The 13,569-nt window shown below is 40.7% G+C and overlaps 1 protein-coding gene across 2 annotated transcripts in view; it reads right to left on the reverse strand.

Moving 5' to 3' along the window:
* Positions 1-901: 901 nt before the first annotated feature.
* The window catches only part of LOC150077603 (putative fatty acyl-CoA reductase CG5065), a 70,866-nt gene continuing 58,198 nt past the window's right edge, over positions 902-13,569 (reverse strand). For both annotated transcript variants that reach the window (XM_090386017.1, XM_090386016.1), the window contains 3 exons: positions 12,652-12,781; positions 4,450-4,577; positions 902-1,251 (listed from right to left, as the gene is read on the reverse strand). In XM_090386017.1, the coding sequence (XP_090242143.1) occupies positions 4,464-4,577; positions 12,652-12,781 (244 nt within the window). In that variant the 3' untranslated portion in view covers positions 902-1,251; positions 4,450-4,463. The remainder of the gene's footprint in view (positions 1,252-4,449; positions 4,578-12,651; positions 12,782-13,569) is intronic.

Consider the following 13,569-nt stretch of genomic DNA (forward strand, 5'->3'; position numbering starts at 1 on the left):
TGGACATGATTTTCGAAATACGGAAAAAAAAAGGGGTTTCCAGATAATCGGGTCGCCGTTAGTATTCTCCTAAAAAGGAGCAAAATGATGGTTGAAACATGTCTCTATGATAAATAAGAACCGAGCATTGGGCTGTAGCCTTCTGGTCACGCTGGAAAAATAGGAAGAGCTCAAGTGGAAAACCTCTAAATGAACAGAACAAGGTTTTTTTTTTATTATTATTAGAAATTTTCGGGGACGATAAATATGATCTGCCAATTACATTGGCAGATCATATTTATCGTCCCCACTGGCGGATGCCTGGAAAACACTAACTGTCGAATAGTATTGTCCCGCCAATTAAGTTTGGCAGACCGCAGCGTGAAACTACGAGACTGTTTTTCATGGTTTGGTTTGGGACCATTGGTTATTTTGGACAATACCATGAATGCTGAGGTCTGTCTAGGTGTCCTCGATAATAATGTGTTACCTATGTTGCGACAGCACATCGGGACGTCCCATACTTATATCAGAAGGACAAATCTCCGTGTCATACTGCTCACATTGTGATGAACTAGTTTGAGTACATGAGCGTCGAACCGTTAGGCTGGTCAATACAGAGCCCGACCTTAATCCTGCAGGAACCTCTGGTATGTGTGCAAGGAGAGATTGTCCACCCATAAAACCGAGCTGAACTTGTTTTCAGCTTTGAAGATAAAAGGACAGAAAATGTAGGAGGATATTTACAAAGAAACTGATGGAGAACGTTTTCCATGGAGGGTAGAGGCTGTCACGAAGGCTAAATATTTCAGATTGCATTATTAATTTTCCTCTAAATAAAGGTTATTTTTAGATATGGAGGCGTCCTGATATTAATGGAAGTGAGTGTATGGAATTAAGCAGTAATTTCAATAATCAAACCTCAAAATTACACGTATTTATTCCTGCTAATTACACATTTATTTAACACTAGAAATTTTTACCCTGTATTCAAAAACGCTAATGAGTACAGTCATCAGTGCTTCTGTATTTAAGAGGAAAGTTTTGCCAGAACAATTTCCTAGATATATTCTGCACTATAAATTTCAAACTGCGTTTCGTTCTTTAGTAGAGAATGGTGGAATCCCACAGAATCAACACTTTATTCCACCGTGGGTCTGCAGCTCCGTTCTTAAAGCCTTGCCTGTACAGAACTCCTGAAGACCATCCATATATTGCCAAGTGTGTCCTTGCAATCACGATTTTGGAAAAAACTTCTATATCAACCAAAATCTAGAAAAAAGAATTTTCAGTTAATTTTCTTGTCTTTGAAATAATATGAAATAATAATAGAAATTTTATTATTTGTGAAAGTTATAATACGTGTATGCTACGCATTCAGAATAAATTTATAAAAATAAATTTTCTAACTGTTTCATTTCTTTGCAGAAAGCTAACCTATATTCATACGCCCACCCCCCCCAAACACCATTTTCCGGTTAGCTTCGGGCAAGTTTTTACCCTTTAAAACGATGAAACCTATTTCACATGGCATACTTGATCTCAGTAAGTAGGTCTTTCTTCTGTCTTGCCCTCGTTAGTACAATCACCATCCTCCCCACACCAGATGGAAAAGATCCCAGTTCGAATCCCCTGACACCAGGAATTTTTATGGGCATTTTTCACAACATGGCTGATTTAGGTGGTTTCAGAGGAGGGTAGCATAGATATGTATAGTATCTTGTGTAAGGCAGCTTCCAAATGCTAGTTCAACTCCACCACAGTACACTGTGATGATACAGAAACTCTGCAGAAAGACCAGAAATGTGTGAAGCTATGTTTGTGCTGTGCATATTTTTAGTTGTTTCTGGCCACTTTGCTACCTGGGAAGTGCATCCTGATACCTATCTACGCCACAAGGAGGCAGGCACAAACTGCAGCAAACCTCAAGTGTCACATACTGAATGTCCATACCATTTAAAATATGAGCAAATGCTAAAGCACTTTATACATACATAATATGAGCAAATAAAATGTTAAAAATAAATGGAATTTTTTAAAAAAATTCTGGCTACGCTCTTTAGGGTTTTGAGTCTCGTTACCTTTGGACTCGGGAGTAATACCCACCACGTGATTAGGAAGTAAGCCTTCAAGCAATAGACTGTCTAGAGCAGAGGTCTGAAAACCACTTTCAGTAGCAGATGTAAACGAAATTCTCTAAACGAGGGATACACGTAGTTATAACTGAGAACACAAAACTTCTACATAATATGTAGCAGAATTTAAGTACAGCTCTAGAGGAGAGAATCCATTAAAGTCCAAAGGTAAGATACCAGTTTTGTCCACAGTTTCCATGGCTCAAACAACAGTGAAAAAATAGCATCAAATAATAAAAGAATAGATGCGAAATTTTTTATAAGGTGTTTTCAAAATTTTTGTGATCAAAAATGGAGACAAATTTTTATGAAATCTAGTACAAATTCAGCCTTCTAGCCCAATTTTCAGATTCAAGCACAGTGAGCAAAACAAAAGACAGATAGCGCTGCAATTCTTCTCACACACCGTTTGCGTATTGGGCTAGATGGTTTTAAATTTTGAGGTGCAGAACCAATGGTAGAAAACAGGGCCGTTATAGAGGTCCCTATTCGAATGGTACCAGTTTCACGTATCTACACCTAGTAGTTCATTAGCCACGATGCACCTAGCCAAAGGGATTTTCAAGATGGCGGACAACAAAGAAAATGACCTAATAGGTCGCCATATCTACGAAAGTACAGCACTAAGGTAAAAGCAAATCACAGCATCCGGTTCCTCATGAAAGGTTACATAAGGTTAGATGCCATTCTCAATCAAAAACCATGAGATATCAAAACGGCGATCAGAAAAAGAGGTGATAGGTTACTGAAATGCTGATAGCGAACTTTTCCTGGCGATACGTAGAATATAACTGCTTTCAGACCCAGTCTGCGCGTGCAGCACACTAGTCTTGCCACACCGGCTGGAAAAGACCCAGGTTCGAATCCCGTCGATGACACGAGGAACTTTAATGGGCTTTTTTTTTACTCCGTGGCTGAGTTAGTCAGTCTCAGGTGTAGACAGAAAGGTTTTTTGTCCAGAAAAACAGGCAAATCGACCAAAAAACACACAACTTACGGACACAATACATATATGGGTATATATATATTAACTTACGGGGTTATTCTAATGTAATTGTTTTTGTTTGTTTTCAGACCCAGTCTGTGTGGTAGCACAATGATATCGTCACCCGATTTCCCACCCCACACCCGGTGGAAAAGGCTCAGGCTCGAATTCCGTTGATGACGTAAGGAACTTTTGTCGTTTTTTTTTTTTTTTTTACTCCGTTTCGAAGTTAATTGGTCTCTGCATAGATTTTTGTGGGAAACTCTGGTTTTTCGTCCAGCAAAACAGACAAAATCGACCAGAGAACACACAATTTACAGGCACAATACACATGGGTAGATGAAATAACTTTCCAGGTGAAAGCCCGTGAACCTAATAAAATATTTTTTTTTTTTTGCTTTCAGACCTAGGGGCATTCTTGGGTATGTGGCACCCGGGTGCCAATTGAAATCTGGCATCCCCCATTTAAAATTTTCTTCATATGTGTATGTAAGTTTCAGGTTTTCAGGCGCTCCTTGAAATTTGTCTTCGGGTGCAGTGCACCTCTTTCACCCTCGGGACGGCCCACCCCTGTTCAGACCAATAGTGAAAGCAGTTATATTCTATCTATGATATCCCAGCTGTACTTACACATCAAAAAATAAAAATTTATCAGTAGGTGCTCCACTTCGCGCTCTATTTGACAGTAGCACTCGTTAATCCAGTGACCTCGACTCTCCGAAGGTAGCGAAATCGATGCAGAATCCTCAACATTATATGTAATATAAACGTATAAGTTTGTGCAATGGCATCCTACACGTAGCCAACTACTAAGTAGTTACAAAGTGGCATCATTTAAGTATATCTCATATTGTGAATGCCTCACAACGAGTTACCATGATAAACCCCAGGGGGCTCACATCTGATGAGTATGGGCTTGGCACACCTAGGGTCCTGAGCTGGATATCATCGTTTTTTCTCTTTCTTGGTGATTCCCTTCTGCTTTTGACTCTCTCTCTCTCTCTCTCTCAGGGTGACTCGGGAATTTTTTTTTTTTTTTGGCTGATGCAGCATAAGCGTCAGGCTTCCTGGCACCATATGGCTAATAATAATATTAATAAAACCACAAGTTAAATATTAAATAAATGAACATTAATTATGGATAGAAACCTGTAACGTCCTTTCCCAATTATACTACCAGGACTGTTATGAGTAAAATCAGAAGAATGATCTTTATTTGCTACTGAGCATGTCACTTGATATTCAAAATAATTACGAGAGTAAATTTTACATTTGATAGAATAAAAGAACATTGAGTCTCCTGGTTACATCCAAAATTAGATAAAAAGGTAGAGATGATATAATACTTACTTCTTTATGGTTCTTCATAAATAAGTAATTATGGTGCGATCTTCTTTGAAAATATGTCTTCTTAACCATAAAACCGAATTGTCCATATAAGAAGGCCAATCAAGTTCTTCAATGTTGAAACAAAAGATCTAAAAGCAGGAAATGCAGTTAGCAGATTACGTTTATGTGATTCGAATAAACAGTTTTCTTCACTTCTGTTACATACCATTTTTAAAATTCTCTTAAGGTTAAATGAATAAGATCTCACATCTAAAGGAACTGCTTGTTCAGCTTAAGGAGCTTGGGGCTGATGATGACAGTGGTTTGAACGTTTTTTCGGGCAGGTGGTCCCCAAATAGGAATAATTAATTTTTGAGTAGATAGGTTGGTGATCAGATGTGTAGTGCATCCGTCTCAGGTGGTTCTTCAATCATACATTCTAAGGAGGAAAATAGCAAATCAAGTGGTTTTCTCGTCTAGTAGGGCAGTGATCGATTAGGTGTATATTTGCTGACTTCAGGTAGTATACAAGGATCTTCTTGTGGGTTGTGAGCTGAGGAGTGAAAGTGGGTTATTGCCCAGTTGGCTGCCTCAGTAATCATATACTGGTGGGAAAAATTTAAGGACCAGTCAAGTTTTCACCTACATCTTCTCATAGGAGTGGTCTGGATATGGGAAAAGCATACCAAAGGAACTTCGTGAAGTACAGAAATGAAGGAAACAACACCGACACAACAACGGAAACAAAACGGTACAGAGGGAATTTATTCAAAAATAGGAACATAGCACTGACTGCCATGATACAGATGCATCACTGCCAAAGATGGAACAAAGGGAAGAGGTGGTCCTCAGTAGGAGATATGGCCACTCCTAATGTCGATGCAGGCTTTGCACCACCTGTCCATACTTAGAACAATGTTGTTGATAAGTTCTTGCGGTAACATCGTCCATTCCTCTGTCAGCGCCATTTTCACCTGGTGAACATTTTCTGGTGGGTGTGGACGTGCCGCTAGGCGTCTCCCCAGAGCGTCCCATATGTGTTCGATGGGATTTAGAACAATGAAACGGGCAGGCCAATCCATACGAACAATGTCCTCACTTTCCAAAAGTATATCAACAGCTGCAGTCCGATGGGGTGTGGCGTTATCATCTATGAACACTAACTCGGGGCCAATGACACCTCGAAACAGACGCACATGGGGAAGGATTACCTCAGTACAGTAGCGTGTACCGGTTACAGTACCGCCTTCCAGTATCTGGAGTCGTGTACGTCCATCCAAGATAACGCCTCCCAAACGAGAACACCTCGCCACCGCCATATCGATCCCTTTCAGTGATGTTTGCGAGGTGATACCGTGTGCCAACCTCTCGCCAGATTAGCTGACGTCGAGAATCGCTGCTGAGACTGACTCTACTCTCATCAGTAAAGAGTACTTTAAGTAAAGATTTTATAGTTGTAACCTTTAGAAATAGTGTGTCCTTAAGTTTTGCACACCAATGTATGAATTGTTGGTACTGGCGGGATATTTGTATTACGCAGATATTTACTGTGGATGCGTTCCCGAGCAGTGTGATGGCTACGGCTTCGAAATCTGGTGAGTCACTGGAGTTAGTGTTGATCAATTTGAAAGGGGCGTCTTTGAAGAACATAGCAACACCACCTCCCCTTATATTCCTCCTGGAGGTGAACCCCACCACATAGCCTGCTGGTGTAGCTATCACTATGTTCTATTGCTCGTGCTCAAGCCATGTTTCGGATATAGCGAATATATCGAATTCGCCTGCTAGCAGGATTTGCTCCGAAGTCTCTATTTTATTTCGCAAGCTCCTAACGTTTCTGATACTTTACACTTAGTGTCTGAGCAGGGCACTTGCAATAAATTTTTGGACCTCTAGAGAGGAAGTACCACATGAGGTCGTGTCTGTCTCATTGTGATCACTGTTGTGATCGGCCAGCGTAGTTTGTCTTGCTTGCTCGGATAATTTGCGCAATGGGGTAAAATGGGGCCGTTATCTACTGCGATGGTAGAACCGACTGTCTTGTTTTCCATATGGCATAAGGGGCGCGGCCATTGTCGAGCCTGGATCTTGAGTCAGCTTCTATTCAATCGAGTGTCTAATGCGAGCTCCGCGATGTTTCTCATTCTGACGCTGCTGCTTGGATAGAACGGACTGACGATAACACCGATCCGCCAGGAAGAGGGGTTACTGATAGCTTCGATGGACGTCGCTTCACAGGATAACTTGAATGAAGAGTAATTATTGCTCTTGGTAGGTAGCTTAGTGACTTCTGCACTGACGTTGAGGTCTTGAAGGAGGAAGTTAGCTATTTGTTCAGGAGTTGTTAGGGGATGCAGCCTCGATATGAAAAAAATTCTTAGATGTTTTGTTGCGATGTGGCGTCATGGCTCTGAACCTAGAAGAATTTGACGTGCCTGTTACACATGCGTTTTTCATCCGCGCAGCTGGTTCGTGTGACTTTTTGACCTTTGGTGATGGAGTGTTGCGTGTGGATGGGGCTCAGTTCTGGCCACAATGCCTGCCCATGTTGTTCTGATGGCCTTTTTATTAGGATGAATTTCAGTGTCGTGAACTAGCGGTTCCGTAGCATTTCTTGATTTCGTAGTAGTAGTATCAGGAAAGTCCAGAACCATAATTTCTGGACTTTCTTGAGGACTGCATGAATGGACTGATGAGTTAGGTTGTGAGGCACTCGCGATGGCTGGGCTATGGCTGGTTGGAAGGGACGTGGAATGCTCACTCGGTGGAATTTTTACCTTTTCATTTGATGTGTCGGTTGAGGACTGCGTTGCAGGTATATTATTGCCTTTTGCATTGGAATGCGATATTTTCTCTGTGTAGTGATCGATTTCTGCAGCTTTTCCACAGCATTCTGAGACAGGATTATAATGACATACCTTTATTTCTGCGCTGATAATAAAGCTGATTTTGCTTGGATAGGTCATGGGGTTGCTGCGTTTCCCATCCTCACGAATTTTGCTAGAGAAGAAATCGCAACACTTATCGTAGAAGGTATCAAACTCCGATTGTACGCGTTTTAGTAGCGCTGCCTTGAAATTGCTTAGCATTGGCAACAGGAACTCATCGGTTATATGAGGTTGGGTGGAACGAGCAGGGGGGTTTTTATTTCGCAGCCCTACTGGATACTTCCTATTCGTCCCCGCTGTGACCTCCGCATCAGGGTACATGCCGACACTTCTTGCCGTCCAACTAGACGCGGCAGCCTCGGGTGTACGGGTCCATTCAGTCTGTGAGGCAGTACTGGTGCGGGAGGTAGAATTGAGATCGTGGTGTGTTCCGATGGGGCGCTTATTCGTGGGTTCTCTTTAGCGTTACTGGTTTCGCTGGGAATATCCTCCGAGTCATTTAATCGGAATGTCACTTTCAGTATCAGTGGTCGATGTAGCTGGCTGTGTGGCCTTTGAAGGTTTCTGAGCTTGATACACGTTTAGAGACGTCTATCCGGGTTTCTCAGGTGAGATTATAGATTTCCTTGGAGATACCCTCCTGCAGTGGGCACAAACGTAACGCTCTTTAGCTAACTTTGACATTTTAACATTTCCTTGTGCGGCCGCAGTCGCTATTGCATATTAGTATACACTGGTGTTCAAAGAAAGTGCATCACCTAGGAATTTCACATTTGTGACACTTTTTCGCGATGGTAACATTAATGAGGCAAATAGAAATATAAACAAAAGATATTTATTAATAGTTAAGGCAAAGCTAAGAAATATTTCACAGATTCTCTCAAAATATTCCAAAATGAGCATTTGCAACCAACGTACAACAGTTTTGGTAAACGCGACGAGAATTATGGCTGAAATGTTATCAGAATTTGCTTCAGTTTATCATTTTAAATGGAAAACAAAATGAAAAGGTGCAAACTAATATTTAGTTGAACCGCCCACCTCTAGCCCTGATGACAGCAGCACACCGTCGAGGCATTGACAAGATCAATTTCTAAAGATAATCAGCTGATAGTTCGTGGTTTCAAACACCAATTACGGCTTCCACAAAGGGTCTTTGGTTTCTTTCTGGCAACTGCACGTTCCACACGATGCCAACAGTTCTTTATAGGATTCAGGTCCGGCCAGGCTGTTTCCTGGCCAGTTAAGAGTTGTAATGGACCGTTCTTCCAACCATTTTTTCGCCTGTAACAAATGTAAAACATTACTGTCGAACCTCTAATGCAGAAATGAAGCTAAAGTAACTACAGAAGTGCCTACTTACACTTTTCGTCCCCCTCCGGATGACAAGGAGCAGAGTCGTCCTGAAAGATGCAGTTATTTGGCAGGTTGAAATAGTAGTAGTAGTGGCATGTGATGCAAGAAAGCAAGTGTATGAGCTTATGCAGCATCAGCCAGAAAAAAAAAAAAATCACACCATTCCCTCCAAATGCCTGTCCAGTTCCTCCTTAAATTTATTCAACCTATCAACTTCCACAACGAGAGATGGAAGTTTGTTCCAGCAATTAACCACCCGCTGGCTAAAGGCAAATTTCCGCACATCTATTCTACATCTGTCCTTTCTTAATTTGAATTTATGCCCCCTTAGGTTCGTAATCTGAACAAGTGGAAGGATCCCATCAGAATTCAGCGTGCTGAACCCATTCAAGGCCTTATACACTTCAATCAGATCACCGCGCAGGTGCCTAGTCTCCAGCCACTGCAATTTGCAGAACTTAAGCCTCTCTTGATAAGAGGATCCCTTCATTCCCCTCACCAATCTTGTTGCCCTTCTCTGTACACGCTCAAGTAAATCTACATCCTTCCTAAAATGAGGCCTCCAGACCTGTACGCAGTACTCAAGGCGTGGCCTGACCATTGCCTTATACAGAGGGATAATCACCTCCTTTTCCCTGCTAGCAAAATTCCTGTATATCATTGACAAAACCCCATGACCTGCCCTGGCAGCCTGTCTGCATTGCTCAGAAAACTTCATATCTGCCTGCACAATTACTCCCAGGTCTTTTTCATTTTCTACCACCTTAGAAACGTACCAACTGTATAGTACCACACAGTTGGTACGTTTCTCTGGGATTACTTCTACCCATATGCAGTACTTTGCATTTGTCAAGGTTAAACTTCAGTTGCCACTTCTTAGCCCATCTGCCCAAATTATCCAGATCCTGTTGCAGTAGCACACTGCCATTACTGTCATTAACAACCCTGCCAACCTTTGTATCATCTGCAAACTTCGACATTAAGCCTGATATACCTTCATCAATATCATTGATAAATATACAAAACAACAGTGGACCTAACACCGAACCCTGTGGGACCCCACTAATAACATTAGTCCAAGAAGAGCAGCACCCATTGATTACCACCCTCTGTCTTCTCCCACTTAACCATCCTTTTATCCATTGTAGCAAATTACCCTTAATACCATTCTGCTCCAATTTGTACAATAGTCTTCCATGCGCAACAGTGTCAAAAGCTTTCCTGAAATCCAAATATATGATATCAAAATTATTTTTTGCATCCAGTTCCATTGTAACCACATCATAATAACCAATCAAATTTGTCAGACAAGACTTTCCCTTAACAAACCCATGCTGTGTCTGAATTATTGCTGCAGCCTTGTCTAGATGATCCTGCAATGCATCTTTAACCAGTGACTCCATTATTTTCCCAGGAACAGAAGTTAAACTAACTGGTCTGTAATTACTCGTGTCACCCTTCGATCCCCCTTTGTGAATTGGGGATACATTTGCACATCTCCAGTCCGTGGGAACCTCCCCTGAGTCCAAGGACGCTCTCATAATTATGGCTAGGGGTTTGCTTAGTTGCTTTGCCGCCTCCTTTAATATAACTGGATAGATCCCATCCACCCCAGGTGCTTTTCTTATGTTTTACTTCAACAATTTCTCCTCCACTTTGCTCTCAGTTATTACAAAATCATTAAGTATCCTGCTACAATTTGATAACCTTCTGCCATTTTCAAACCTTAATAATTCCTCACGTGTGAATGTAGATGCAAAGTACTCATTCAGTTTGTTTGCTATCTGAGCAGGATCATCAACAGTCGAACCACCGATGTCAATTGGACCAATCAGATTCAACCCCTTCCTTTTAGAGTTTATATAAGTAAAGAAATCCTTGCTGTTTTTCTTAGCATCTTTTGCCAAGGATTTCTCGTAATCTGCCTTCGCCTGCCGAACCTCCTTTGTGACCTGATTACAGATTAACCTATATCTGCCATAGGCTTCTGAGTCGCTTGATAATTTATATGCATCCCATGCATTTTTCTTCTCTGTTACGAGTCTCATTAGTTCATTTTACAACCATTTAGGCCTAAACCTTGAACAATATTTCTTAATAGGTATAAACCTTTTAGTAGCTTCCAAGATAATATTTGAAATGGTCTCTAACGGTTGGCAGCAATTTGCCTTCCAATATAGCCAGGTATCCATTGGCATTTACGGGACCTTTCATAAACTGCAGGTGATAGGAAATGCACCCCGATATCATTTGGGGTTCTGGTAGGGAATTTCTTCACCCCGTCTACGGCGAATCGTTTGTCTCCCATCAGAGCCATGCAGGTTGAATTTCTACTCATCCGAGAAAATAACTGACTTCCACTACTCGGGGGTTCATTTGACATGCTCCTTAAACCAAATTAATCGAGCCTGTTTCATTTTTCGTGAGGAAGGGCTTCTTCTTAGGACGACAAGTCCATTTTTGAAGAGGCGTCTTCTGACTGTTACTGCACCACTCCTGTATGTTCTTCCCATTCTCTTCTCAGCTCAGACTAAGAACAAGCTTTACGGTTTTTAAGGCATAAGCGCTTCAAAACGCGGTCCTGTTTTGGCGTAGAGACTCGTTTGCGTCCAGTTCCTTTTTTTTCTATGAGCAGAACCAGTATTCTTGAGTTTGGAAAGAAATCTACTCACTGTCGACTGATCACAAGACACTCTATAAGCAATATGACGGGATAAACATCCTTCTTCACGTAATGCAACTCTTTCTTCGTGGCGTCAACTGCATGTAACTCGCCATCCTGACACAAGCAAGGAATGACTGCAACTCTTGCAGAGCGTGCTTATATAGCTGAAAGTAACGGCTGATGCAATATTACGTCATCACTTATGCGTGTCAATCTTAACTGTTATTATTATTGACAGTTATGCGTGCCAATAATAACTCTTCCCCTTAATTCCATTAGATTTACTGAGGATAAGTGCAATAACAAAAGCTATGCAGGATATGCGAGTGCCAATCGCCATAAAGAGCACTCAAACATGAAAATAATATAAGATGCAATCTGTAAGAAATATTGTCATATACTTACGTTATTCGGACGAAAATTCCAATTTTAAGGGGTGATGCACTTTCTTTGAACACCAGTGTATGTTTGACCATCTTCAGACAGCCCTGACAAGTATGTATACAATCTTCCGCCTGCATATTGCTTATTTAACTGCTACTCTTTGAAGGCAGCAAATTTTAGCGTTGATCCGAATGCTTTTACAGCGTTTTCCCCATAATTCCATTAGATTTACTGAGGATAAGTGCAATAACAAAAGCTATGCAGGATATGCGAGTGCCAATCGCCATAAAGAGCATTCAAACATGAAAATAATATAAAATATCTATTTACCTGAAAAACTATTATCCATGGTTTGGCTGTATTTAGACACGCGATGGCACGAGGATTCCAACAGTATCAAATGGACATCTGATCGTTGAAAAGAGCATTATTTTTAACTTACGTTCAACAGAGCACAGAACTCTGCCACCGTTCACCTAGGCAGCATATTTCTTTAATAAAGAAAACTTTCTGTATTACACAAAAAGAAATGAGAATCTCACAACAACAACAGAAAAAAAACTATTCTGTAGCGCACTCGCAACAGAAATCGCTGGGCATTAAGATTCTCTTTATACGTTGTGATGTACATCAACAGGAGCCTAAAGAGTTGTTTTTAAGGACACATTATGTGATTTCGCAATAAAGTTCACTTCCCAATGTCCTCATTATTTATTATCCTCAGCATAAGAAGGATATTCAGAACTATAGTCAGTTGGGGCTATTTCAGAAATGAGTCACACAACATCCAAATCAGTCTGAGTGCACACTTGTACAGCCAAAATGCTCAGTGGCACAATCTGGCCCGAGTTGGTGATGCTCCTAAAAAGCAAAAAACAGCATGTTCCATATTAGTTCTAAATAAGAAAATCGACAATTCAAATATCCTACCTCTTTATCTTCTGGATGAACTTCTGAGTTCAGCAAAAAGCGATTATTATCATAAAACCTCCATTCGTGTACACGGAAAACCTTAGTCAGGTTAAGACCGTAATGCAGCTTCTTGTAAATATGCCTTAGTCTGCAACGAGAAAACAGATAAATGTTTTAATAAAGTTATTTGAAACTTAGAAGTTATAGTATGTCTTAAAGTACTGTTTTATTGGACTAAATTCAAAAAATAGCAAGGGCTTAATTTTTCAGTACTCACCTTGATCGATCTGCAATTGTAATGGCTTGAATGGCAAGAGGTGACTAGCTTTAAGGTGATTGGTTCTTAAATTAAGGGGTGGGTAAATAGTAATTATGATGGAAACGGGATTAAAATATGCGCAAGGAATAGAAGTGCACTAACTCCGTCCTTGGTTGTCATTAAATTGGGAATCTCTAAATAGTGGATAAGCCAAAAGTCGTAACGAAGGACTTTCGTTAAAAAACGTCTTCAGTTGGCAAGTTAAATGCAAAGGGAACGCGTACTGTATTTAAGAAGAATTTTGTAATCCCGTGATGCACTTTGTTACTTGCGGGAATCTCAGATTGGTGAGATTCCAAACCGGAGAAAGATTGAAGGGGAGTTTCGCATTTATAATATTTGGATCGGAGTGGTGACGAAACCATTCTATAATGAGGGCTTCGAATTGTAAAATTTTGTAACTGTTTTTTAATTTTAATATAGTAATAGCTGAGTCAACTAAGGGAGTATGGTTGTTGGAGTGGGCATGTAAAGTAAGTTCAGTGCTAGATTGTCCAGTTCTGAAGCTATTGTAGTGATAGTATGCTTTGGTATTGGATTGAACCGAATTTGGTTGTGGTACTACCAATGTAACAGGCGTTACAATTGTGTTGACATTTTATTAAATAAATAATATT

The sequence above is a fragment of the Mastigoproctus giganteus genome, chromosome 12 (assembly GCF_048544385.1).
Source record: "Mastigoproctus giganteus isolate SK-2022 chromosome 12, ASM4854438v1, whole genome shotgun sequence".
Classification (NCBI taxonomy): Eukaryota; Metazoa; Arthropoda; class Arachnida; order Uropygi; family Thelyphonidae; genus Mastigoproctus; species Mastigoproctus giganteus.